The sequence below is a fragment of the Spermophilus citellus genome (assembly GCF_964194105.1).
Source record: "Spermophilus citellus genome assembly, chromosome: 10".
Taxonomy (NCBI): domain Eukaryota; kingdom Metazoa; phylum Chordata; class Mammalia; order Rodentia; family Sciuridae; genus Spermophilus; species Spermophilus citellus.
This window is the reverse complement of record NC_138197.1, coordinates 117820078-117845977: the sequence shown is the minus strand read 5'-3', so window position 1 is coordinate 117845977 and position 25900 is coordinate 117820078. Positions and strand designations below refer to the sequence as shown.

Sequence of the window (25900 nt, the reverse complement as noted above, 5' to 3'; positions counted from 1 at the left end):
ACAAAGGAATGTCCTAGAATTTCTGATCACCCAGGCTCACTCCTGCAGACAAGAACTAAAAGTTAACTCAGAAATTAATTCAGTAATTCGTTAAGGCACAGTTTTCCTAATGTGTTCCAGACATGGCTCATGGCTGGCTGGGTTATGACACAGGATGTAGATACACATTAAACTCCTGCCCAGGGAGATGAAAGAATAATTGGGGTTGCTCACACTTGCAGAGAACAATGTAGGTCCCAGTGGCTCAGGAGACTGGGGCAGGAGGATTGTGAGTTCAAAGTCAGACTCAGCAAAAGCGAGGTACTAACTAAGCAACTCACTGAGACCCTGTCTCTAAATAAAATACAAAATAGGACTGGGGATGTGGCTCAGTGATTGAGTGCCCCTGAGTTCAATCCCTGGTATCCCCCCACCAAAAAAAAAAAAAAAAAAAAAAAAAGGACAAACAGTTCCACATCTTCTTTCCTTAAAGGTACAGCTTGCTGTGAGCTACAAGAGAAAAACTGAGTTCTCTAACAACTTATGGAATGGCAAAAGTAAGCGACAGGGGACAAGGACTCTGCTGTAGGCACTACCATTTACTTGTCGTGTGACCTTGGGCAAATCACTTAACTTCTCTGTCAATTTCTTCCCTCCTCAAGTGAGGGTAAGGATATCTACCCTTCCTGCCTCACTGGGCATTTCTGCTACCCTGAGCTGCAGCCCCTGCTTCACTGGGTGTTTCTAAGGATCAGATGAGGAAATGTCTGAAGCTCTAGAGGGTATACAAACATGGCACACAATTCTCATGGTCCCTTCCTGGTGGCCGAGAGGGTCCTGGGAAACCCAACCTACGAGTCCCTGTTTTCATGCTTTCTCCTTTCCCAGACCCAGTGATGGAAGACAGAGACCCCCAAGATCTGGGAGGCTGAATCAGCCCTGGTGGTAGAAATGATCTGGAAACGCGAGGGCAGGGTCGCAGCCAGCTCAGAGTAGGGCTGTGGCTGGCACTGGGTCTCCCGCCTGCTGTGACATACTCCCTTTGAGACTAGGAGGAAGGAGGTGGGAAGAGCCTGGCCAGCTCCTCCCCTCCCTGCTGGGCTCTGCCCAGTTGCTTTGGCCTTTGCTCTGATTTCAGGTGCTGTGTCTGCTGTACCACCTCTTCTAAGGCTTGGGCCTGGATGCAGTGACATGGTCAGAATTAGCTGTCCCCTTAGCTTGGCTTTCATGGGAACCTGGGTTTGAACAGAGCTCTGTGAGTGTGTGTGTGTGTGTGTGTGTGTGTGTGTGTGTGTGTCTGAGTGTGCACATGTGTGCAAAGACTAAATTCTAATTCAAGACCATGCTGCCTGATACAATAGACATGAGCTACACATGACTATTTAAGTTAGAATTAATTAAAGAAAATTAAAAATAAAAAAACCTCTTCCTTAAACTTGCATTAGTTCCTGGTGGCTACATACATAGAACATCACAGAAGTTCTATTGAACAGCACTGCCTAATGTGTTCCATAAAGGTAGTCACGTGATTAGGGAGGTGGAGGGCTCTGAGGCTTTGGGGCAAGGCCCAGTGGGTGTGGGTGTGCACATGTGTACCTGTGAGACCCAACCTGATTACTATAATCAAAGCCTGGTTAATCTTAAGATCAACAGCTCAACCATTTAACAGTGAGCACATATTTTAGTGGCCTTAAGATTTCACATCTTGGTTATCTCTCTTATTGGAATTTTGCTTGGTTCAGGGTCATGTGGGAACTAAGTGTGTCTTGTTTTCTTTTCTTTTCTTTTTTTTTTTTTTTTTTAAAAGAGAGAGTGAGAGACAGCGTCAGAGAGAGAATTTTGTTAATATTTATTTTTTAGCTTTCGGCGGGCACAACATCTTTGTTGGTATGTGGTGCTGAGGATGGAACCCGGGTCGCACGCATGCCAGGCGAGCGCGCTACCGCTTGAGCCACATCCCCAGCCCCCGTGTTTTGTTTTCTTGAATGTTACACTGAGAGCTTCACTTAAAAGGATGGGTGTTCATTCCCCTCACAACCTCTTATATGTAATAAACAAGGAGAGAAATGAATTGTAGTAGATGGGGTAGTGAGAGAAGAAGGGAGGGGAGGGGAGGGGGGATAGTGGGGGATAGGAAAGGTAGCAGAATACAACAATTACTAATAGGGCATTATGTAAAATTGTGGATGTGTAACCGACGTGATTCTGCAATCTGCATTTGGGGTAAAATTGGGGGTTCATAACCCACTTCAATCTAATGTATGAAATATGATATGTCAAGAGCTTTGTAATGTTGTGAACAACCAATAAAAAAAAAAAAAAAGGATGGGTGTTACAGAGAGCTAGGACCAGAGAGGCCCTCCGGCCATTCCTTTATCTGGTATCTCTTCAATGTTCCTCTCCCGCCCTCCAAGCTCCCTGAACTTTGGGCAAGACTAGATTTCATTTGTTTCATGCAGAAAAAAAAAATCTGACTATTTTGTAGGTTTCTCTACTTTTATGTTAGGAGATTCTTTAATCACTCCTTCCATTATTGACTCACTCTCCCTCTGAGGATATCCTAAATCATTTAAGTGCTAGAACAGCCTCAACCCCTGCTCTTAAATACCCCATCCCTTGAAAAGGAAAATGAGGGACCCCTGGATTATTACCTGGAAAGGTATAACCAGATTGACTGCTTCTCCAACTCTGCGGATATAGGTTTGCTTCAGGTGCCTCGGGATGCGAATCTTTGGAGGCTCTGGGGGAAAGTAAAATAGTATAATTTTGAATCAGCACAGTATTCTGGAAATGGCCTTGCTTAAGCCCAATGGCACAGTGATCCCTGGTCTCTCCTTGTGGTCACAGCCCTGCAACACAATCTTGGATGTGTCATAAGCTTATATATGGCAACTTTGGTCAAAATGGTATTCTTTAAGCAGAGATGTTTTAATTTAATTCCACAAAATATATCCCTGACCTCCCTAACTTTAGCATAACTTTGTATTTTTATTGTCATTTAGACCTAAAGCTACTTTATAAAAAAAAATCACCAAGTTTTCTCTCTCTCTCTCTCTTTTTTTTATAGTTTCTATCAGTAAGAATGCTCTCCAAAGAACCTTCCAGAAAAGACTTACAAGCACCACTTTAGCTGGTAGGACTGTCCATTCTTTCTCAGTATGGGGGGAGAACAGTTTGAACATCTTTAACATCTAGCATTTGCTATTTAGATGATTCTGTTCAAGTTTGATAGTTACTTTCTCCCTGTGTGACTCTGGTGAGGTATTCAACGGACAGACCTGTGTGTTAAAATTCATTAATTAAACACCATAAAGATACTATAAAATGCTGATGCAAACCCAGGAGCAGGAAGGCTAAGACTCACAGGCTCTCAGGGATAAAGCATTTCTTAGGATGTTACGGGATTACAGGTGTGTGTCATGGCACCTGAGACTCAGCTTTCTATTCTAGATCAATCAGACAGTGGGTCTGGTCTCAGTCTTCTCTTAAGTAAAATGGAGATGACAGCAGCATACCTAATTCTAATTCAGAGCATTGTTTTGAGAATTAAATGAAGTCATCCACGAAAGCATTTAGCACAATGGCTGAGAATTTAAGAGCTCAATCATGTTTTGGAGATGGTGATGATGATGATGGTGACTAAATGTTAGGGTTGGAAGGAAAATTGTAGGTCCTTGAACTCCCTAACATTACATATGAGGAAATAGATACCCAGCAAGATCCCATAACAAATTAAACAATAATAATAATATAGCTGACATATATTGAAGGTTTTCTATATGGCAAAGTCAGTGAAGTAAGCAACATGGACTAATTTATTCAGTTCTCATAACCTGTTGATGTATTATTATTGTCCCTATTTTACAGATGAAGATATTAAGGCCTTAAAAAAAATCATGTCTCTTGTCCAAGGTCACAGAGCCAATAGATGGCAGAAACAGGATTAAACCTAAGCAGAATGATACCAGAATGGACTAAGAAAATGTATATGCTTCATGCTTTCTTTTATTCATCCTCATTTCCATCCATCCATCTGTTCATCCATCCACTACCCATTTATCTGTCTGTCCATTTCCTAACTCATTCCCAAAAAGGTTTTAGGAAGTCACATGCAGTCTATGGTAAAACCTTATTGCAACCCAGATATCCAAGCTCTCTATCCAGTGTTTTTTCCTCTAGATTGGGGTTCTTAAAACTTTTGGTCTCAGCACACTATTACAGATTAAAACTTACAGCTGGGGATGAAGCTTAGTGGTAGATCACTTTTCTAGAATGCATGAGGCCCAGGGTTCAGTCCCTAGCACACACACATAAATTATTATAGACCTATGAAAGCTTTTTGTTTATGTGGACTGTGTTTATTATCATATAGAAATTAAAACTGAGGAGTTTTGAAATGTTTACTGGTTCATTCAAAAACAATAGTGTAAATAATAAATAACCATATTTTATATTTTTAAAAACTCAACAAGGTCAGTTGCATTGTTTTATATTTTGGCAAATTGCTTTAATGTCTAGCTTAATAGAGGAAGTCAAATTCTCATGTTTGTTTCTACTTGTGGACAGTTGTAAATATTGGTTGAAGTATATAAAGGACAACTAGTTTCACACAGATGAAAGAAATATTTTAATAATTTTTTCAACAATTTGAATACTTCTCTTTGAGTCCACACAAAACATGATGAGTGTAGTTTTCTAAAGATTAGCTACAATGTGAAGTTTGAAATCATTTCAATGAACTTTTTCATATTTTGTCACATTAAAATCCATTGTCTATTTTGCATTTTGAATATGCTTTTTTCCCCTGGCATGAATGTTTTTTAAAATGATAGGTCTTACTATGTTGCCTAGGCTGGCCCCAAACTTCTAGGCTCAAGCAATCCTTCTGTCTCAGCCTCCTAAGCAGTTGGGGCTAGAGGCACATGTCACTGTGCCCAACTTCCTTGCATGATTTTGTAACATATATTAGTAATTTGGAAAGTTTTACTCCACTGAATTTCCAAATGCTAAAATACAATTGCTTCATACTTTTCATTTCATTGTCACATGAGCTTATAAAAAACAATGTAATCAAGAACCAAGATTTAATAAAACTAACAATTTTGATGCTTCATTAAACAGCACTTTAAGGCAAAATGGCAAAACTAGACCTTTTATTTGAACTAGTAGTGTGTGGAGGTTAGTACAGTTTGGTGGCACTTTATTCACTCTAAGGCACCAACAATTTTATTTACTTTCACTTTTACACTATTGGCGCAGATGTTTAAACATGGAAAAGGGCCAGAATGTATTCATATTATTATAGAAATGGCTTTGAACTTTTGACTCATTTAAGCCAAACTTCTGGTGTGGTAATCATTTGTACTGTTGCATTAACACAAAATCTTTCTTCAAGGTGAGCTGGCTCCTAGAACCTGGTCAGGTTAATTAACTGGTCCTCAGAATGCAAAGCTGACCTCCCACATTGCTCCCAAGGAGCTATTTTTTGTTTACTTCTAAATCCCAAGAAGCATTCATAAAATACCAAAGGAAAAACAATAAAATAAAGTTTGAGAAAGATGTTTAAATAAAAAAGGCAAACAGTGTAAATGGGAGACCAAATTTTGAAATCCTTGACACTAACCTATGATTTCCTTCACAAGAATGGGCTGAGAATAGTATTTGGGCTCGCTGGCACCAGCGGCATTAACAGCCTTCACGCGAACAAAGATCTTGGCATCTGTCGGCAGACCTGTGATGGTGAACTTGGTCTTGTCAATTAGATCCGTGTTTGCAACTATCCAGTCCTCAGCTAAAATCCATAAAAGGAGAAGAAAAGGAGGAGGAATGGTGTTTAGTGGAAGAAATCATCCCAGTAATTACAGTCAACTCCAACAGTATTTTGCTCCTAATCAAATCATTTGGAAAGAGTATGGCTTTGGTCTAAACTTGGATGAAAATGGTGGGCATTTTTCACGTGTTTAAGTTAAAAAATGGCCTAAAACAGCTAACATACACAACAGGAAGAAACCTCTTATTCGAGATTAAGGTATCCTAAATGATCATAATTATCCCCAAGAGTTTTGCAGCAATTTTATCCCAATTTGGTTTTATAATGATTGATGCGATCATGGCATTTAGTCATCTGTGTACATTAAAGTTCAGAGAAATAGGAAATTGCTATTCTTCCGAGAGGCTTCGACCTTTATAATCACATAATCTCTCTACTTTATCTTGGCTGGTTCATGATTATGAGACACTAATATGAGCATAGAGAATCTGTGTTCATTTGTATGCATGAAGAAAACATCTTAACATTCACAAAACAGGAAACACAGCTCCTGAGTTATAAGCTCATATAGAGTCATCTCAATTCTTCATTCTGTCTAAAATCTGGTTTTTTTTTTTTCTTTGCTTTTAGTAGCTTTGTCTACAACATCAAGAGAATTTAAACCCAATATCCTGGGCTTGCAAATATTTCAGCTCTAAAAGTTAGCATGCATTATGCACAAAGGACAAAAGAGGGCTTGGATTCTGAGGACTAACTCCCCTCCACCTCCCCCAGCTCTAGGGCTTTTTGGCATGTGGACAGTGGGCGTTCTTCGTGGGAGGTCATGGAACATTCCCAGAAATGCTATCATATGGTAAGAAAGGCCAAGAGCTTCACAGGATACTTTACCTGGTAGATCAATCGCAGCCTCCCCACTTTCATCAGACTGTTTGGCTGATGTACCTTTGAGAATCCGTCATTAAAATTAATTAAAGACACCCACTTTCACACCAGAAGAATATGGTATCAGTAGTCAGCATTCTCTGTTAGTAAAGTATGCAAAATACGCAGAGATTTGTCTTCAGAGCAGTGACGGAGGAGACCAAACATGTTAGGGGGGATTCCTCGGGAGAGGCACAGCCTGCCCTGGGCAGCCTGTGGTTTTTGTTCTGAGACTCCTGCCCCAGAGAAGAGGAGGGAGAAGAAAAGAGAAGAGGAGGAAGCTTGGACATTTCCAACTGTGGGAAGAAGATACAGAGAAGAACTCTGAAAGGAAAGGAGAAGGAGGCCCTGGAATCCATGGAGGGCCAGCACACAGAGAAACCATTTATCCCTGTACCTGATCTTAGCAGGAAGGCTCTTCTCTAATCTCTAGGAACATCATGCTCCCATGGTGGGGCTCCCTCATCAGAATCAGGGAGCATGGGCATTGTGATAAGGTCAGCCTCTCCTGCCAGGGCTCAGCCATGTTTAACGAGGCTCTTAATGGAAATGCAATCTGGCCCAGCAGTTCAGGAGGCTGTGACAACAAACTGTGTCAAGAAAACAAACTGGGTCTGCCTGAGTCCTTCCATTCCATCTGGGTGGCTCACAGGGTGGTCTTGGGCCTGCCCCACTGATTTGGGGTGGTGACTTTCTTGATACAGGAGAGGAGCTAGGGATCAGGGTTAGGAGTAACTGTGCCTGGGAACCTTCTCCTGCCTCTTCCAACCGTACCAGGAATATCATGGAGAAAAGTCTGGACTAGCCAGACAGCCTGGCCATTGAGAGGGCGTGTGGATGATAAAAACTTACGTCTTTGAAAAGATAAAACTTTAAGCAAATGGTCTGCTTGAGAGCAATGGTGTTGGTAGTTCACAGTCAAGAGACAATGAATGAGAAAGTGAAAGTACTGGAGTGAGGAAACATGTAGGGAAGAGTGAAGAAATGGTAAAGGAAAAATCTCCAAGAGAAAACAGGATGGTCAAGATCAGGAGGGGAAAAAAAAAATCACCCATCTCTTCACATTTGAGCCACTTTAACAGGAGGGGAAACAGAAAGAAAGAAAATGATGTCTGAGGGGATGTGGAAGGGATATGTTGAGTTATTTAATACACAAGGTGAATTTTTAAGAAAGAAAAGAAGAAATGAGTGCGAAGGGGGGAAAAACAAGAATAAAATACTGCAGGCATTAAAAGAAACAAAAACAAGAGAAAGAGTCAAAAAACAACACACGATCTTATACAAGAAAGAATTCTCTTCCAGAATAGACCTGACATATCTAAAAGCATTAAACACTACAGAAAATTAGTCTAGAGGACAGCAGCCATTAAATGAGAATGAAGAATAAGGCAGCCACATAAAGAAAGAAAAGACTGCAAGAAGAAAGATATACACGTTAAGAAAGAACTTCCATAGAAAGCTAATTCCAAAACGTTATGTGGCAAAATAGATACATAATAATGATTGTGTACATATACATATGTATAGATGTATATACATATATATCTACACAGACCACACACAAAATTTCGTAAAATACACTTCATTGTATTTTATCTAAGGTGGGTAACATCAAAATGACAGCCATCTATCATTTTGCTGTATCTTCTTACTTTTTAAACCTATCAGAAAGAAAAGAGTAAAGAATTTGCTCTGTTTCATACATACACAAGGTTTGAGCTCAGCAGCCACATCACATATAAGACTGGGAAATTCTGCTGGCCGGGCAATATAAAAAGCAGAGTGCAGTGCTCACGATTTTTTCTTTTTTTTTTTTTTTTAATACGGGGACAAATGAAATGGAAATAAACCATATTCTGAAATTCTCAAGAATTTTCCTGTTGCATTTGTGACATTACCCCCTTCTCTTGCTGCACTAACCCTTTAATATCCCCATGGGTTTGGGTTAGTGCCTTTCTAAGCCCTGGAGAACCAATCAACCAATCACGGCTCTCTTTGAGTGGAGTACATGTGAAAGGAACTCGGGGATGCCAGGATATTTCATTCCCCATTTCTTCTTCCCTCTTGACCAGCGAGGATCATTTCTGTGGATGCCCCCATCCAGGGCCTGGGATTTCTTTGGTAGCAGCTTTCTCTGGGTAAGTTTTTCTCCAAAGTGTGTTCATATTCCCCACTTCCCAGATGCGCTCTGTAGCCTCTTTTCTTCACTTGGAGCATCCATGTCAAAGCTTGGCGTCCAAAGAGTTTTCTTAGAGGTCAAACCTTGGGCTCATTTTTGCAGAATAAGAAAAGATTTCCCTGGGGGATCCTTTACCATTCACCCAGGGTGGAGGCTGAGTCCAGAGCCAGAAGAACTTGAACCCTTTTCAAGTTCCATCCCCTTCTAATCATGGCAATGGGAAACCAAGGAAAGCAACAGGCTTTGGTGACTGTCACAGCTTTTTGGATTTCAGGTAAACTCTGGCCTATATTTTCTAATGTCATTTTCTCTTTTTCCATTACTTCTGTGCGTAATTGTTTTATGGGCCTTGTTTCTCTTTTCCCTTTAAATTTAAGTGATTAAATTTTCATATACCCAAACCTTGAGATAAGTAACTGTCACATGTTGAAACTATTTCTTATACTCTCTGGGATTTAATGCCATTTCCTTTAAAATTAAAAGTCACTGTTAATTTTTTTTTTCTCCTTAAGAATACAAGAGATAATCACTAGGTAGTCTCTTATTATTAATCTAAACATGCAGCTCTTTTGATAGTGAGCTTCTGCTCAGCATAGATTTTAGAATTTCCAACTTGCTGAATCTCAACAAGGTATTCACTGTGTTCTGGTACAATGCAATCCCACCCGTGGGATTACAAAGTGGAAGACCCTGGAGTATTGTCAGAAGCCCTGCCTCCTATGACCTTGGCTCATTTGTGTTGCCCAACTTTGCAGCCCAGCTAGGATATTTTTGAGGTCTCAGTTTGTTAGCATCAAGTACTAAAGAAGGGCTACATTTTTATACATCTCAGAAGAATGATCTTTGGCTTAATCTCATTTTCAATGGGAAAGAGATGAGTTTCCTTGAAAGACTTGAAAGACGAAAGGAAGTGGGGCATACCTCACCTACTGAGGACGGTATTCATGTGACTTCTAGTTGTACTTACTTCCTTCAAAGCAATACTCTAGCACATAGCCATCTAAACCTGCAGCACCAATCTGGTCTGGGGGCCTCCACTTCATGGTGACAGTGGTGTCGGTGACAGAGTCAACAGCCAGCATAGTAGGAGGGCTGGTTACAGCTTAAAAGAGGAAGAAACAGAAGAAACTATTAGCTAAAAGTTATCACCCAGGAACTGTGATGAAGTGAACTGGGATATCACTATAATTGGGTACAGCAGACTCACAGCTCAATAAACACCTTGGGCATGGTTGTATATAGTGCAAAGATATGATCCACACAAGAATTGTGGCAATGACGTCACTTTTTCTCCAATTTGGGTGGTTGGTGTGAGAGGATGGGAGGCCAAGGAAGTCAAAGAAATCTAAGTTTGAGATCTAATGATCCAGAGTAAATTTCTTATAACCTTCTAATTTTAAAGTGTGAACTCTTTGTTTCATTTCTATTGAAAAAAAATACTTCAGTACCATAAAATAGTGGAGACATCTTTTGTTTCTTTGCTTACGTTGAACCAACATTTTTTGGTTTGAAAGATAATGTTTAATGTACAACCTTAAAGTAAGAGACTAGTTTCCAAGTGCAGGCTGTTGAACTGATCTCAGTTTGTTTTAGCCATATTGTAATATGTACACCAAAGTCTGCTTATACCTTGGGAAGACAGATGGAGAGTAGAGTTGGCTCCATGTTTTCTTTGGGAGGTGGCTCCTGGAGTCACCTATGGCTATCGCTGGATTTCTTGGACATGAATTCTAGGGTCTACATTATGAAGACATTCAACTCTACCAAAGTTATCTTTAAATTTACCAGACAGAAAATTGCCCTAACCAATTCCTACCTCCTGCCCACCCACCGTTCTGAGAAGCCTCCCAGCTAGACATCAGAAGGGAAGACTTATATTATGGGATAATGATTCCCATGACAAAGACATATCTCTCTTGACTCACCCAAGGGAACAAAGGGCTTAGAGGGCATACTGGGCTTGGAGATTCCAACAGCATTGACTGCAAAGATGCGGACCTCATAGGCCACGCCTTCAATCATCTTCTTGGGCTCAAAAGTAGTTTCTTTACAGAGATCAAAATTCAGCCTCATCCACCTGGAACTTTGCTTCTTCTTTCTCTCAATAAAGTATCCTATGGGTACACAAAACAGAAACTGAAGATTTTCCCCCCCTTGGTCTCCAAAATTAAATTTTGTCAGATATTAGACATTCTTGAAATTTTTGCATATTCTCAGCATGGTAGGTGAAAGTCATATATGTATGTACTTCAACCCATCATATTCCATCAGTTGTTAGAGATTATAGGGAATGCAAACATTAACATCCTATGATAAAGATAAAATAACTACCAGAAAAAAATAAAATTATACTAGAAAAAGAAAAAAACCAGATTTCAGATAAGTAAACCATAGCAACTTAAATCACTATGGTTGGACAATATAGTCAGAGCCAATATAGTTGGCTCTGAGCCCCAGCAATGACGATAAAGAGGGGTAAATGATTAGTTTTGTGAGTCTCATTACTGGTAAGGAGAAAAAAATCCTTATGCCATTGGGGAACCAAATTTGAAGCATTTAAAGCTAAAAAAGTTTCTTCATAACATAACCCTATGGAACTGGATATTTACTGAATAGAGCAGTGAAAGTTAGACTTATAGTTATTCAAAATTAGCTATTGAGTATTAATGATAAACAAAAAAAGAGAATAGGGAATAGATTAGATGATATTTGTTAGATCTATTTAAATCTCAAGAGACTACAGAGTATCTCAAAATAAATAAATTTCAGTTTGAATGGATAAAGTCATAGTATAGTATAAGAGTTATTCTTGTAACTCAAAATTTTAAAAATGTATTCTATACTAAAATACATCAAGAGGATACCAACTGCACTGGAAATTACATAGACTGATCAAAATCCAGTTACCTAAGATTGGAGACCCTCCATCATAGACAGGAGGCTCCCAGTTCATGATGCACCAATCATCACCTACTTCTGTCACATTTGGTGCCACTGGAGGATCAGGGATGTCTGTAGTAGACAAAAAAAAAAAAAAAAAAAAAAAAAAAGACATGAAATAAAATGAAGAGAGAAAACAAAGTTATGTATACACACACACACACACACATACATACACACACACACACACACACGTAATAAGCACAGAAACTATTATTTCAAAAACGTTTCCATATTTCTTGAAATGTACTTAGTATCTAATTTGGACCAAAAGTTATGCTCGATGTTGTCTCCAACTCCCTTAAACCAGTGTTACAACATTAAATAATAAGCTCCATGTGAAACCTAAGACTATTGCTCTTTCCCTTGAAAATGGCAACTAAGAAATTATTACCTGGATACTAGATGGTTATTGTTGTTGTTGTTTTTAAACTACAAATGAACTTCCAGAAGAAGGCCTAACTATAGCAAATTTTACATTTGTTAGAAGATTCAAGATGCTGACCAGTAGATATCTGAGTTAGAAATGAGAGTCATCATGTTTTGTAAGTATAGTTCAGTTCCTGCTAAAGTGACCAGTATTGGCCAATTTGAAATATGTCTCTTAAGGGACAACTGAAAAGAGAAGAGAGATCATTGAGACTTTGAAACATTAATAACCTGCTGGACCCATTTTTCTTTGGTTTAGTTAGGTTTAAGAAAAACACACTAAGGGGCTAGAGTTGTGGCTCAGGGGTAGAGCACTTGCCTGGCATGTATGAAACCCTGGGTTTGATCCTCAGCACCCAAATATAAATAAATAAATAAAATAAAAGATCCATTGACATTTTTAAAAAAATATTTAAAAAAAGAAAAGAAAAATACACTAAGGACCAAGATAGATCTTATTCTTCTGCATTGACTGTGATGTGGGAAATTATTTAGCAATTGTGTTTCAATGACTTTTAAAGGGCAACAAAAAGAGACGATGACTTTGCAGTTAATGATCAGGAATCCCAAATGGCTGACCTTTCCTCCAAAGTCAAGTCCTTGAGGCAAGAAAATAGAAGAGAAATTGAAGGAAAGGGGAAGAAATGGAAAGGAAGAGAAGAAAGTGGCAAAGGTTGAAAGAGAGGGAACAAGTGAGATTTATAAAATATAGCTATACTGTGCTTTCCTTTTGTTGGCTACCCAGAAAACCTGAGGCAACCAACACTTGGCGAGGTCTGCTCTGGATCTAGGTGTATCCATCTCATTATAGACGTCTGCTCCCCAAGAGGACTTACCCACAACTTTAATCTTGATGCTTGCATGTGCTTCTCCAGCTTCATTCTTCAGATTTATGTGGTAAACACCAGAGTCATCTCTTTCAGCCACATCAATGACCAAGGTGCTGCTATCAGGATAGGATTCTGCTCGTATCCGGCCACTGCCCTCCATGATAGCCTGACAAGAAGGGATAAAATGCAGCATGATGCGCACAAGAAGAGATACTTCAACTTGAGCTAGGAGTGGTGTTAATGCCCCAAATGCATTTTCTCTGTTTAATCTTCCCACAACTCTAGCGACAGAGGCAGTATCCCATTTATACACGAGGAACCAAGACTTAACCTGTTCAAGTCCACAAGCTAAGAAATAGTGGAACTGGGACTGGATCCCAGAGCCCATCAACCAACTCTTCCCAGAGAAAGATGGAGGACTGAAAATACGAGGGAAGAAGTGAACTTTTAGGACAGGAGTCTCTTCTTGAATGAAATTAGAAATACTTGGACTCATGTCAGAAACTAAATAATGATTTGTTAATTTCTATAGATGTCTTGAAAATTTTAAAAACATAGAAAAGGTTGAAGAAGGCCACCAGGTCAACTTTCCACTCAAGTTGTTGAATATGGATTTTCTATTTCCAATAAGGACATGGAAGAATGAATATGTAATTCCCAAAGTACAGAGAGAAGTTGGGGCTTCTGTTACTTCTTTTTATTAGTTTTACTTTCTTCTGTATTTTATTACTTTCTTTCTTTATTAAACCTGAAATTTAAAGAAACAACAATTTTTGGATTCTCAGATCATATTTTCCATATGAAAAATAATAGTGAATACACAAAGAGAAATAACAGAGAACGTTGGGGTGATGTAGAAACTTGGAAATTTGCCAGTAACTATTAAATTAACTTTCTCTTGTGTCAGATTGGGACTTATATAGGTCTTCAACAACACAAAATTGAGACATAATAAGAATATCCAAAATAACTTTCATAATTCATTTATTTTATAGTAAAATAAAATTTACTCAGTGTAGCCAAATACCAACCTAAGATTATAAAATATGTCCTTATTTACTTTAATGTGAAAAGAATATATTTATTTAGGGTGATATTACATGATCCTCCTTGGTTTTCTGTATTTTGATGTTTGCATATTGTGCTATGATATTTATAGAGAACATTTATAATTTTTGTATATCTGGTTCTATGAATTTTGACAAATTTATGCAATGTGTAATCATCACCCTGATTAAGATATAGACTATTTCTGTCACCTTCAATGGTACCTGCATGCTCCTTGGCAATCAACCCACACCTTACAATTTGGTCCCTGGCAACCACTATCTAATATCTTTCCCTTAGTTTTTCTTTTTTCCAAGTATCATATGACAAGAATCAAGCAGTAGATTGCCTTTTGAATCTGGCATTACTTTGCATAATGCTTTTTAGATACATCCACATTGCTGCATCTATTACTAGTTCATTCTTTTTTATTGCTGAATTGTATTCCATTGTACTTTGCATGTGTTATTGATTTACAGCATAAAAAATATTGGTACAACTAGACTTTAGAGTTATTTCCAGGTTTTGGTAAAAATGAACAAAGCTTCTACAAATATTAATGTATAGGTTTTGGTGTAGACATGTGTCTTCATTTCTCTTGTGTAAATAACTAGAGAGAGTATCATAGAGTTGTATATAGTAAGTATGTGTTTATTAAAAACTATGAAATGGTTTTAATGCAATTCATGCAAAGTGGATGTACCATTTTGCATTCCCACCAGTGATGTCTGGAAGTTTAGTTGTTCCATATCCTTGCCAACATTTGATGCTGACAATTTTTAAGTATTTTACAAAATAATGTTTTAAAGTATTTTAAGGTCAGAATAATTATTTTGAGATTCACCTGTGTTCTTCTTACAAGTATCAGAAACACATTCCTTTTTATTGTTGAGTATACTTAAAATTGCTTGAATATACTTAAAATTTGTCTACCCATTCTCACCCATGTACGGAACTTGGGGTTATTTTTAGCTTTGGAATATTAAACATAAAGTTACTACGAACATTTGTTCTAGTATATATATTTTTTTATATTATGTCACCTGCAAATAAGGGCAGTTTTACTTCTTCCTTTTCAATATGGATGAATTTTATTTATTTTTCATGCTTGGTTACCAAGCTCAAATACAATGTTGATTAGAGGTAGTGATAGTAGACATCTTCTCTTTCTCATTCTTGATCTTGGGAGGAAAGCATTCAGTCTTTATTAAGTAGGACGGTTACTATAAGGTTTTTATAATATCTTCTACCATGTGAGGAAGTTCTTTTTACTTCTTAGTTTGTTGAGAGTTTTTTAAAATCAGGAATATATGGAATTTTTCATATTTTTGCTGTTTATTGAGATAATTGTGTTTTTCCTTTTTGTTAATATTATGAACTTTATTGATTTTCAAATGTTAAACCAACTTTTCCTTTTCCTGGATAAATACATCATTCTTTTCATATGTTGATGAATTTTATCTGCTAATTTTTTTTTAGAACTTTTTCATCTGTTCATAAGCGATACATGTTTGTAGTTTTCTCTTCCTGTGATGTGGGAAATTATTTAGCAACTGTACTTCAGTGAAAATGGAACCAAAAGGGATCACAGTTTGCTTATCTATTCACCTATGGAAAGACATACTGGTGCTTCCAAGTTTTGGCAATTATGAAGAAAGTGGCTATAAACACTTGTAAGCAGGTTTTTGTACGGATATTCAGTTCTCAACTCTTTTGAGTAAATACCGAAGAAGAGCTGAATCATGTAAAAAAAAAAAGTGTGTTCCATTTTGAAAGAAACTGATGGACTCTCTTCCAACTGGCCATAGCATTGTACGTTCCTGTGGCTCCACATCCCAGCAAGCATTGGATGTTGTCTGTTTTGAATTTTGGCCACTTTAATGGGTGAGTCCTGGTATCTCATTGTTTTACTTTGTACTACTCTAATGACATGTGGTGTGGGACATCTTCTCCGGTGCTTACTTGCCATCTGTACTTATTCTTTGAGGTGTCTGTTCAAGTTCTTTTGCTCATTATTAAAGAAGATGAAGGGAGATCTCTTGAGTTTACAACCCTGGAGTGTCTCCAGTGCTTCTCACTTTACCCCCATTTCTTCAGCAGGACAGGAAGGCCTGAGGGATCTACAGTGGAGTCTTTCCCTTCCCCCCAGTAGGTCAGGCTCTGATACAACACCAGAAAGTTAGGCTCTGGCAAAATATTTTCTCCCCAATGCACGTCTCATTAAGAAGAGAATGCTCTAACATACTTCTCGACGGCTTCTCCTGCCCCTGCTGGGATCTTGCTCCAGGATTCACTGTGAAGCCTGAGAGAGTTCTGAAAGTAAAACTGAAGAAGTGAGGGGTTTCCCATGACAGGGTCCCCCTGGAGTTTTGAACTCTCAGACTCCAGATATTTATCAATTACAGTCTAGGTTTTCCCTCTCCTAGCACTGGTTTCCCAGGCAGAGGTTTCTGTTCTCGGTTGTGATTCTGTGTCTGCCTTTGTCTCTCCACTGCAGGGGTCAGCAGTCTGCCCTATCCTCTCACTTCTCTGACAGATTTGGAGGTGCTCATTTTCCAGTTTGTATACTGCCTTCTCTTGTAAGATGGATTGGCGACCTCCAAGCCCCTTAAATGCTAGATTGGAAACCGGAAGTTCACTTGGATGCCTGTTTTAGTTGTTTTAGACCCTTTCTACCTATACTTCATTTTGGAAAGTTTCTATCACTGTGTCTTCAAATATGCCTGCAAAGTCTAATCAGCTATTAATTCCATCCACTTTTTTTTGAGGCATTTTATATAGAGACATTTTATTTACAGTTTTTATCTTCTAGACAATTTGATTTGGGTCTTTACAAATAATTTTCCTCTTCATCCCCCCACCCCCTATTTTACTTCACTATCTCTACTTTGAATGGAGAACTTAACATTTCTCCACCTAACTGCTTGAACATTGGGATATAATTGACTGTTTCCATGTCCTTGATTGCTAATTCTAATACATGTGCAAGATCTGGGCTGGTTTCAATCAACCCTTCTCCCTTTGGGTTACGTTTCCCGCTCATTTATCTGTTGTGATATTTGACCAGTGGCAGATATTACAAATTTTACCTTTTTGGATGCTTGGTAATTTTGTATCCCAAATCTTGAGCTTTGTTCTAAAATGCAATTAAATTACTTGAAAGTCAATTGAACCTTTTAGGGCTTGCTTTTCTAATTTGTTAGATATGTCCTAAGCAGTGTCCAGTTAATTATTTCCACAACCAAGGCAAGGCCTTTGGGATGATTCTCCTCAATGCACTTTGCAGGATGAGGCTTTCAGTCTGCTCTAAGGAGGGACAAGCACTATTCCTGGCCTTGTGTGAATGATGCCCTCTTCTTTTTAATCCTCGGTGATGGTTCTTTCCTCAGTCCTGGGTGGTTTCCTGAACAATGTAAATTGATAACTTCTGAATACTTGAGAGGGACCCTCTGGGGAGCTCCAGGACTCTCTCTGAGCAACTCTCTTTTACAGTCTGACTCTGTTGGAACTCCAGCTATGCAGCTATGCAGCCTCCTTGTACGAAGGGAGTCCTAACCTTGGACTCTGTCTGGGTTTCTTTTCCTGGTACACTGCCTGGAAACTCTCTTAAGGCAGGAAGCTGGGACAATTGTAGACACACCTATTTCCATATTCAGGGTCACTGCTTTTCATTGTTTGGTGTCCACTCTCTTGAAAACCATCGTTCATATGTTTTGTCAATTTAGGGGCTTATTTCAAAGGAGCGTATATATCAGGTTCCTATTATTCTATTTTGATTGGAAGTAGAAGTCTGTTTCTCATTTCTACTTTTTAAATGTAAAAACAGAATTTTCTCCTTTTTTCTTCTTTTTGCAGGAAGCCATGGGTTACACTTGAGCGGACACTACTCTTCCACTCCAATCTAATTTTTCTCTTCCTCATTCACTCCACCCCAGCCCCACCATCTTTCTTCCTATTCCTCCAGCACACCAAGCTTGCTCTCTCGCTCTGGACTTTGCACTTGCATGGTCTCTACCTGGAAATCTCTTCCCTTTCTTCTCTGCCTAAGGGGTCCCTTGCTGTTATTCTCAGAGGCGACCACTGACTATGCAGCCACTTGCTATCGTGACATTCTCTTTTATTATCTTCATAATGCTTCTCGCTCTCCAAAGGGACTTTGTTCTGTTACTTATTTACTTTATCTAAAAAATTCACTATTTCTTCTCTATCCTGCCTCATAGCATCAACAGAATGAAGGACCTTGTTCATAATGGGACCTTGTTCATTATGAACAAAAGCACACTTGACCACATGGTAGGGAGTTAGAATATGAAAAGAAAAGAATTATCGGATTTGCCTGAAAATCAATCATCTTTCCTTTTCAAAGAAATTACTTCTGTACTGCACTCTTGGTTGTTGATTTGCCTTCTCCCTTCATCTGACTATTGGAGTGCAAGAAGTGGGACAGCCTGTGTGTGTGTGTGTGTGTGTGTGTGTGTGTGTGTGTGACAAACCTTATCTGCTCGGCTCCAAAGGCACTTAGGAGGTGGTTCTCCAGAGACAGGAATCTCAAGACGAAGCTTACTCCCTGCAATCACGGTCACTGTATTGTCAGCATCAAGACCATCCAGGATGATCTTAGGAGGATCTGGAGTATTAAGCATGGCCTTTGTTATCAGACAGTCATTTCCATGTGGTTAGTGATTGGCTAGTGCTTATTTTGGTTAGTGATTGGCTGGTGCTAAACATTGGTAATCCCGTGTTTTTATCTGACTAAAAAGAACACAAGAAGGGTCAAAGTAGTTGGTGCCCAGAACCTTGCAAAACTATCCCACTGTAAGATTTAAGAACCAAGTACTTTAGTTAGTGACAATAGCAGGTGATATATCATATGGTTTTGGATACATTGCAATTCCTAGGCAAACCATATCAGACCAATAAGAATACAACTATGCACTGATTTCTACTCACCAACAACATGAACTTTGGCAGGCAAAGTAACATTGTAGGCATCTGGTGTAAACACATAATCACCTTCATCTTCAATGAGGGCATTGGCTATAACTAACTTGTGGACTCTAAGGAAATGAGAAAAACATATTTCTAAGACTTAAGACTTAGACTATATATGAACCAAACTGAAAAGACACCTGTCCTTTACCTGATTTACTTCTTTCATGCATGAGAAAGGGAGAGGGAGAGGGAAACTGAGAGGCAGAGAGAGAGAGAGAGAGAGAGAGAGAGAGAGAGAGAGAGGGAGGGAGGAGGGAGGGAGGGAGAATGAACGTGAAGTCTTAATTATTTGTTGACCTAAATTAGACTTCTATTTTGGAGTACATAGAAATATTTGTACCAAAAAATACCCTGCTTATTATGTGTGCAAGAGTCTATTCTTCTTTTTTTATTTTCATAACTTTAAAAAGATTAAGACATAGCACCTCAGTAATGCTACATTTGAAGATTCAAATTATAAATCATAATCTTGACTTGGTTTTACATGCCAAAAGAATAATAGTTCTTAATTTTATTGGTGTCACAAACCAGTGAATATCAGATGGGTATTATGGACCCTTTCTCTACAGAAAGTGTGTATTTTGTACACACAAAGAATTTTCTCACCATTTCAGATGATTTGTAGCTTCCCCAAAAGTCCATTCATGATTTTACAAGAGCCCATTGGTTCAGACCCTTGCCTTAGATCTTTGCTAGATTCTAGGATATTATGCCCACCCCCTCAAGGAAAAAAAAATGTGACATTTACTGTTGTCAAAAGACAACATTAAAACAGACTTGTTTTAAAGATCTTAACTGGCAATTCTGGAACTGGGCAATACCTCATTCTATAAAGTAGAATGAGTATTCTGATGAGCTGAGCAGAAATTGACTTTATAGCAGAAAAGGGCTCAAGAAAGCAAAAACAACAAAAATTGGATTATTTCAGAGTTGCTTTTCTTGTACAGGTTAAAGCAGAGGGGATTTCCTTATCATGCCTGCTAAAACTGGTCTGCTTGGGATTTGGCTATTATTTTTATTTTTCCATATTTCATGGAAGATCAGATAAGCAACTTAGTTTGGGCATGGTGGTGTGGAACTTCAGCATGAGTAACTCCATGATGACTTGGTCGGTTGGACCTAGTACAGAAGCCAAGTTCAAATCAGTGGTCTACTCTACATCTTTTTTAACTTTGGTTGGGACAGTTCATACATTTGACCAGCTTGTCAGCTAGAGTTCAGCCCATTCCTCTAACCTCTTGTTTAGATGCAACAAAATTAGTCAACAAAGAACCATAGTGAAGTACAAATACAGGATCGTGAATAGGACATGATGTACAACAAAGAAATCACAGGTTCTTGCTAGTTGGAAGCAAAGAGCTAGAAATAGGTCATCTCCCCATGGCTCCTCTCCAAACAGAAATTGCACAAGTATATAAATGAGGAAGTGGGGAAGGTGGAGATGGTGACCAACCCTCACCAGTGGCACCTCGTTTGCTTACTTTCCTTTGTGAACAACCTTCAGACGGTCACTCTCCTGAACAGGCAGGCCATTTTTAGTCCATTTTCCTGGTATGTTTTCAGAGATCTCACACTTCAAGCATACTTCTTTTCCAAGTTTTACAGTCTGATCAGTCAGAGGTGTCAAAATCTTCAGAGGTCTCACTGTGGAGATAAGGAGCAGCATGAGTGCAGAACCCAAGCTCAGACAGGCCAGCATGATGGCATTTCACAATGGGACTCTCACTTCTGCTACCATGCTTGTTTTGAAGATGAGAATTTGTTGCAGTGCAATCCATACACTAGAGGACAATTGTTATATTTATTGAGCATTTACTATGGGTAAAATTGCACCACTGTTTTTTATGAGGTTCTTTTAAAAAAAAAATGTGTCTCTAACAAATTTCTTGGAATGCTATGTCCATATTTCCATTTCTTGTGTAAACCTTGTGATTTTTACTGCATGATTTTGCATAGAATAATGATTATTAGGAATGAATATGTTGAATTAGAGCAGAACTGGCTGTACTTGCTTTAAATGGATACAAATATCAAGACAAGGACCTGCCTGTGGTTGAAAAACATTTGATATTAAACTAAAATGGCCATAATTCCATGAAGCACAAGGAGTGTATTGAGATTGCTTCTGAACAAATCCATGATCATATAAACTACAATTGGACAAGTAGGGAAATGAGATTTTTGCTCTGCATGTCTTACCACTCATCCTGACATTTTGCTATTTTAATTTTCATGGCAAACTGGGACAGATTCTGTCACTGAGAAGTGACGACCATTAGAAAACACTTGGGAAAGTACATGGATTTTCTCAAAGCTCTGGAGCCTATTAGCTAATAAGCTCTTATTCATTGGTGGCATGTTCTTGATTATGCCCCCACTTGGTCTGAATAATTTTCTTCTTACCTCAAATGCAATTACAGAGTGTTGGTTACTTATTTAATGACTAGATAGAATGCTTACTTACGGATTCAGGAAATATTACTGAGATTTGATATCTAAGTATTTACCATCTATTTTTATGGTCTTGAGATTAGAACAATTTGGATCACTTTTCTGGCTGATGATTTTTTTTTAATATTTTCTTCCTGATATCAGTACTCTCCTATTAAATTCAGTAGTTGGTTCCTTTTTCAGAGTCCCTGACTATCTGATAGACACTCAGCTAAAATGGAATCCAATTTCACATCTTTAAAGATGCCACAGGAATAAATCAAATAGATTGGAACTTTCCTAAAACTGGATTGAAGAGCACAACATGATTTGTGCACCAGCTCCGAAGACGCCTAAGCAATCGTACTTACAGTCAACGCTCAGTTTGGCGGATGACTGTCCTCCCGTTGTCATCACTGAATATTCTGCACTGTCGGCCTTCGTGGCTCCCTCTATGATCAAAATGTGTTTTTTGCCCTCAACTTTAATCCTGTATCTTGATTTTGGACCAGGGAAGATCTCTTCACCATTCTTAAACCTGAGTTAATATGGATCATAAAAAAACTTTTATAAATCAACCTCCGGGAAACAAACTTCATCAGTCCCGTTTCTTGATTTATTCCAGAGTCTCATACCATTTCTGGCAGATGCCAGACAAAGAAGAAAGATTTGCCCAGTTAAAAGACTTTATCAATCAATCTATCTGCCATTGAATTCATCCTGTAACAAATACCGTCAACAAAAATCATATTAAGAGAACATAAGCCAATCGGAGGAAGATGCTGAAAGTGGATAGTACCCCCTTCTGGGTTCTTGACACATTTTAAAGATAGCTGTGACAGTAGATTTGCATGAACAATCTACTCTGTACCATTTGCTACAGATTCCACTGTGTAATTTACTGTACTTCTCAACATAAAATTTTATTTTAAGATTTTGAATCCTCTAGTTTTTGATTTTGAGATTACTCAGAGGGAACATGTAAGAAAACACTCTCCACCTGACCAGGAAATAAAGCTTTTATTTATTTATTTATTTATTTACTTACTTACTTATTTTTATTTTTACTTTTTTTTAGCACAGGAAATCAAACCTAGGGCCTCACATATTCTGCCACTGAGCTATATCCCCAGCCCCAGCTCTTTTTAATTATTTTTTAAATTGGTGATTCTTAGTCTAAAATATTTTTCTGAGGATGCTGTAACAATACAGTGATGAGGATGTAACTGAAAAAAAAAAACAAGTTTTTTTCCCATCTAAGTTGTCAGTAAGGATTGGTGAGAAGGATAGTGGTGTAGAGAGTCAGAGTATCCTCGGTCTTTGGAGTCAAACCGACCAGGGTAACCTGAGTAGTTATAAGTCCCTACCTTCCTACATCCTTACCAATATAGATTTCTGGATCTTTTCTCTGTCTTATAACTGAAAAGAACCCCAAGATTATAGAATAGTTGTAGTTGTCATCTTTACTAAGGTTGAGATCTCTATAAGGTCAAGAGTCTGTTCATATGTTTAAAAGCCATGTGTATTTTCTGTTCTATTAACTAGGAAGATACTATTTTTGTGGCTCAGCAGTAGAGCACTCGCCTAGCATGTTCGAGGTCCTGAGTTCAATCCTCAGCGCCACATAAAAATAAATAATTAAAATAAAGGTATTGTGTCCAACTACAACTAAAAAATAAGATATTAAAAAAAATGGACAGAGGGCTGGGGTTATGGCTCAATGGTAGGGTGCTCACCTAGCATATGTGAAGCACTGGGTTCGATCCTCAGAACCACATAAAAATAAAATAAAGAAATCGTGTCCACCTAAAACTGAAAAATATTTTTTAAAAATGGACAGATCTGAATGCAATGGCAAACACCTTTAATCCCCAGCAACTCGGGAGGCTGTGGCAGGGTGATTGCAAGTTCAAAGCCATTCCCAGCAATTTAGCGAGGCTCTAAGCAACTTAGTGAGACCCTGTCTCAAAATTTAAAAAAAAAGAAAGAAAGAAAGAAAGAAAAAAGGTTGAGGATACGGCTCAGTGGTTAGGTGTTCCTGGCACACAAAAAAAATAAAAAAGGACAGACATCAGGAAAACTACTTACCATTTTACATTGGCATCATCTTCAGACACCTCACATTCTAATTCAACTCTTTCCCCACAATAAGCATTCATATCTTCCAGCTGTTTAGTCACCATAATTGGAGGTTCTAGTGTGAAAAAGGTGGAAATCAAAATCATTAAATATCGAAATCCTGTCTCCCAAACCTGACTTGTTCACAAATGAAAATCCAACAATACCAAAGCATCATCTATGGTAGTGAATAGGAGGTGAAAGTTTACTTATTTATTTATTTTTTTTACTCTCTGTTATTGGCAAAACAAATAGCTAACAACCCTGGAAAAGTTCTCCCAATTCTCTCACAGCTCTCCAAATTAAATAAATCATTGTTTTGGAGAGCAGATAAAATATGTATCAAGTATCCTTCTTTCAGCCAATAAGAAACCAGGTGATAGACACTCCTGATAAGGAGAATGAATAACACTAAAGTTCTTTATTTTGGTTCTAAAAGGAGGGTAGAGATTATAGAGTTGTCTGTCATCAGAAGGCTTCATTAAAAAAAAAATAAGTGACATGTGGCTTCATTTCACCCCTCCCGTTCTTTTCACAATGTCTTCATAAATGATGATCTACTGATGCCAACTGCCAAGCTGGTTTTAAGAGAATTCTATTTGTTATCAGTGGAGAGTGTGAAACAAGGATCATCCAGTGAAGTTTGTTGGGTTTCAGAAGCTATAACTATTGTAATTATCAGGCAGAACAGTGCTTGGCTTGAGTCAAAACTATGGAGCAGTTTTATTCAGAAGTTTCTTCTCCCCTTGACTTTTCTAGCCTTAAGACTTCTGAAGATTCCTTAGGATTCATGAGACCTGCCAGTGCAGGGTAGCCTCAATGCTGGGTCAATCTAACGGCCAACCCAAACCATTTCTAGCTTGGAGCTAAAGAGGTTCCCTGACCATTCTTTTGATCATTACCCCTGGGAGTAATGATGTACTGGGAGCACTGATGACCGTAGGAAGAAATTTCATCTTACCTCTCACAAAGAGCTCAGTAGAACATTTTTCATCACCAGCTGTCACATAATACTCTGAGTCATCTGTCAGCGAACAGTTATTGATAAACATGATTCTTTCGCATCCTTTGTGTTCAAAGATGTATCTGTTTTAAACAGGAGGAAGATAAACAGAGTCCATGAGCTTAATATTATTCTTTGCCTTATTGTCAGCAAAGATGGCTTATAATTTGGTAATATCTGAAAGTAAGGGAAATAATATTAATCATCCCTTTTTGTAGCATATATTTTACATAGTTTAATTAACATCAAACAAAAAACAATTCCCATGTTTATGATCTACGATACACATGCATGTTTATATACATTATTTAACTAGTTTATATTTTCTTTTTTACATGGTTTTTCTTTCAAATATAAACCAGTTCTCACATATTTGCTGTTTGATTTTTTAAAACCCACTGTTTGACAACAAGTTTGGTTGACAGTGTCAGATTTTTAACTCCGTGCATTCTTTTGTTCTAGATTTTTTATTAGTGTATTATATTTATACATAATTTCGGGGTTCATTTTAATATATTCATAAAATCATAATAACAAAATTTGCTCCATTTCAATCCCAGTACTGCCCCCTTCCAACTCTTCCTCCCACCCTCTAATCCCCTTCCTCTACTTTATTGGTCTTCCTTCTATTAATTTGGATTTTCAAATTGGTGCATCATAGTTACACAGAAAAGTGAAATTCATTGTGATATAGTCATACATGCACATAGCATAGTTTGCTCAATTTCATTTCACAGTTCTTCCCCTTTCCCATAACTCTGCACATTCTTCTAATGACCAATTCATGTGCTCTATGAAGGGGGCAGAGACTTAATCTTATTCATTGACATATATTCCATTCATTGCCGAGCACAGGTACACAATAAACTGTTGGATGGTTGTTTAATTTAACAATTATATGACTAATCATTACAGCAGTAGTAATTCTATACAATGTGACAGTCTCTTACATGAGCCTAAAACCCGTGCTTTCATATCACTATTAACATCTATTAAGAAAGTATTTGAGTAATGAGAAAGAGAAAACAGGAAGTCAAGAAGACAACAAAATTTAATGCTGTGACCTGGATCATGGAGGAGCACATTAGAGCATTATAACAAACCAGAAAAAGTTAGTTGGGGTTGGGAAATTATCAAATTGAGGACTACAAGAATAAAACATTTCAAAAATGTTTTCTAGATAAAACTAACCAAATCAAATTATGTTTTGGTAAATACAAGATGTCTTTAAGAGATTTTTGCACCAGATATAAACAATATTA

General features: G+C 38.1%; 1 protein-coding gene across 8 annotated transcripts in view; it reads right to left on the bottom strand.

Annotated features, from left to right (window-relative positions):
* Positions 1 to 25900, bottom strand: part of MYBPC1 (myosin binding protein C1) — an 82736-nt gene that overhangs the window by 13230 nt on the left and 43606 nt on the right. For 5 of the 8 annotated variants that reach the window (XM_081309301.1, XM_081309302.1, XM_081309304.1 and 2 more), the window contains exons 14-26: positions 24597 to 24721; positions 23606 to 23711; positions 21889 to 22055; positions 20569 to 20731; positions 19046 to 19152; positions 18589 to 18722; positions 13055 to 13214; positions 11757 to 11861; positions 10775 to 10963; positions 9817 to 9951; positions 6638 to 6691; positions 5603 to 5770; positions 2631 to 2719 (exon numbers count right to left, since the gene is read on the bottom strand). In XM_081309301.1, coding sequence (XP_081165427.1) covers positions 2631 to 2719; positions 5603 to 5770; positions 6638 to 6691; positions 9817 to 9951; positions 10775 to 10963; positions 11757 to 11861; positions 13055 to 13214; positions 18589 to 18722; positions 19046 to 19152; positions 20569 to 20731; positions 21889 to 22055; positions 23606 to 23711; positions 24597 to 24721 — 1702 coding nt within the window. The remainder of the gene's footprint in view (positions 1 to 2630; positions 2720 to 5602; positions 5771 to 6637; positions 6692 to 9816; positions 9952 to 10774; positions 10964 to 11756; positions 11862 to 13054; positions 13215 to 18588; positions 18723 to 19045; positions 19153 to 20568; positions 20732 to 21888; positions 22056 to 23605; positions 23712 to 24596; positions 24722 to 25900) is intronic. The other 3 variants (XM_081309305.1, XM_081309308.1, XM_081309306.1) reach the window with 1 other exon arrangement.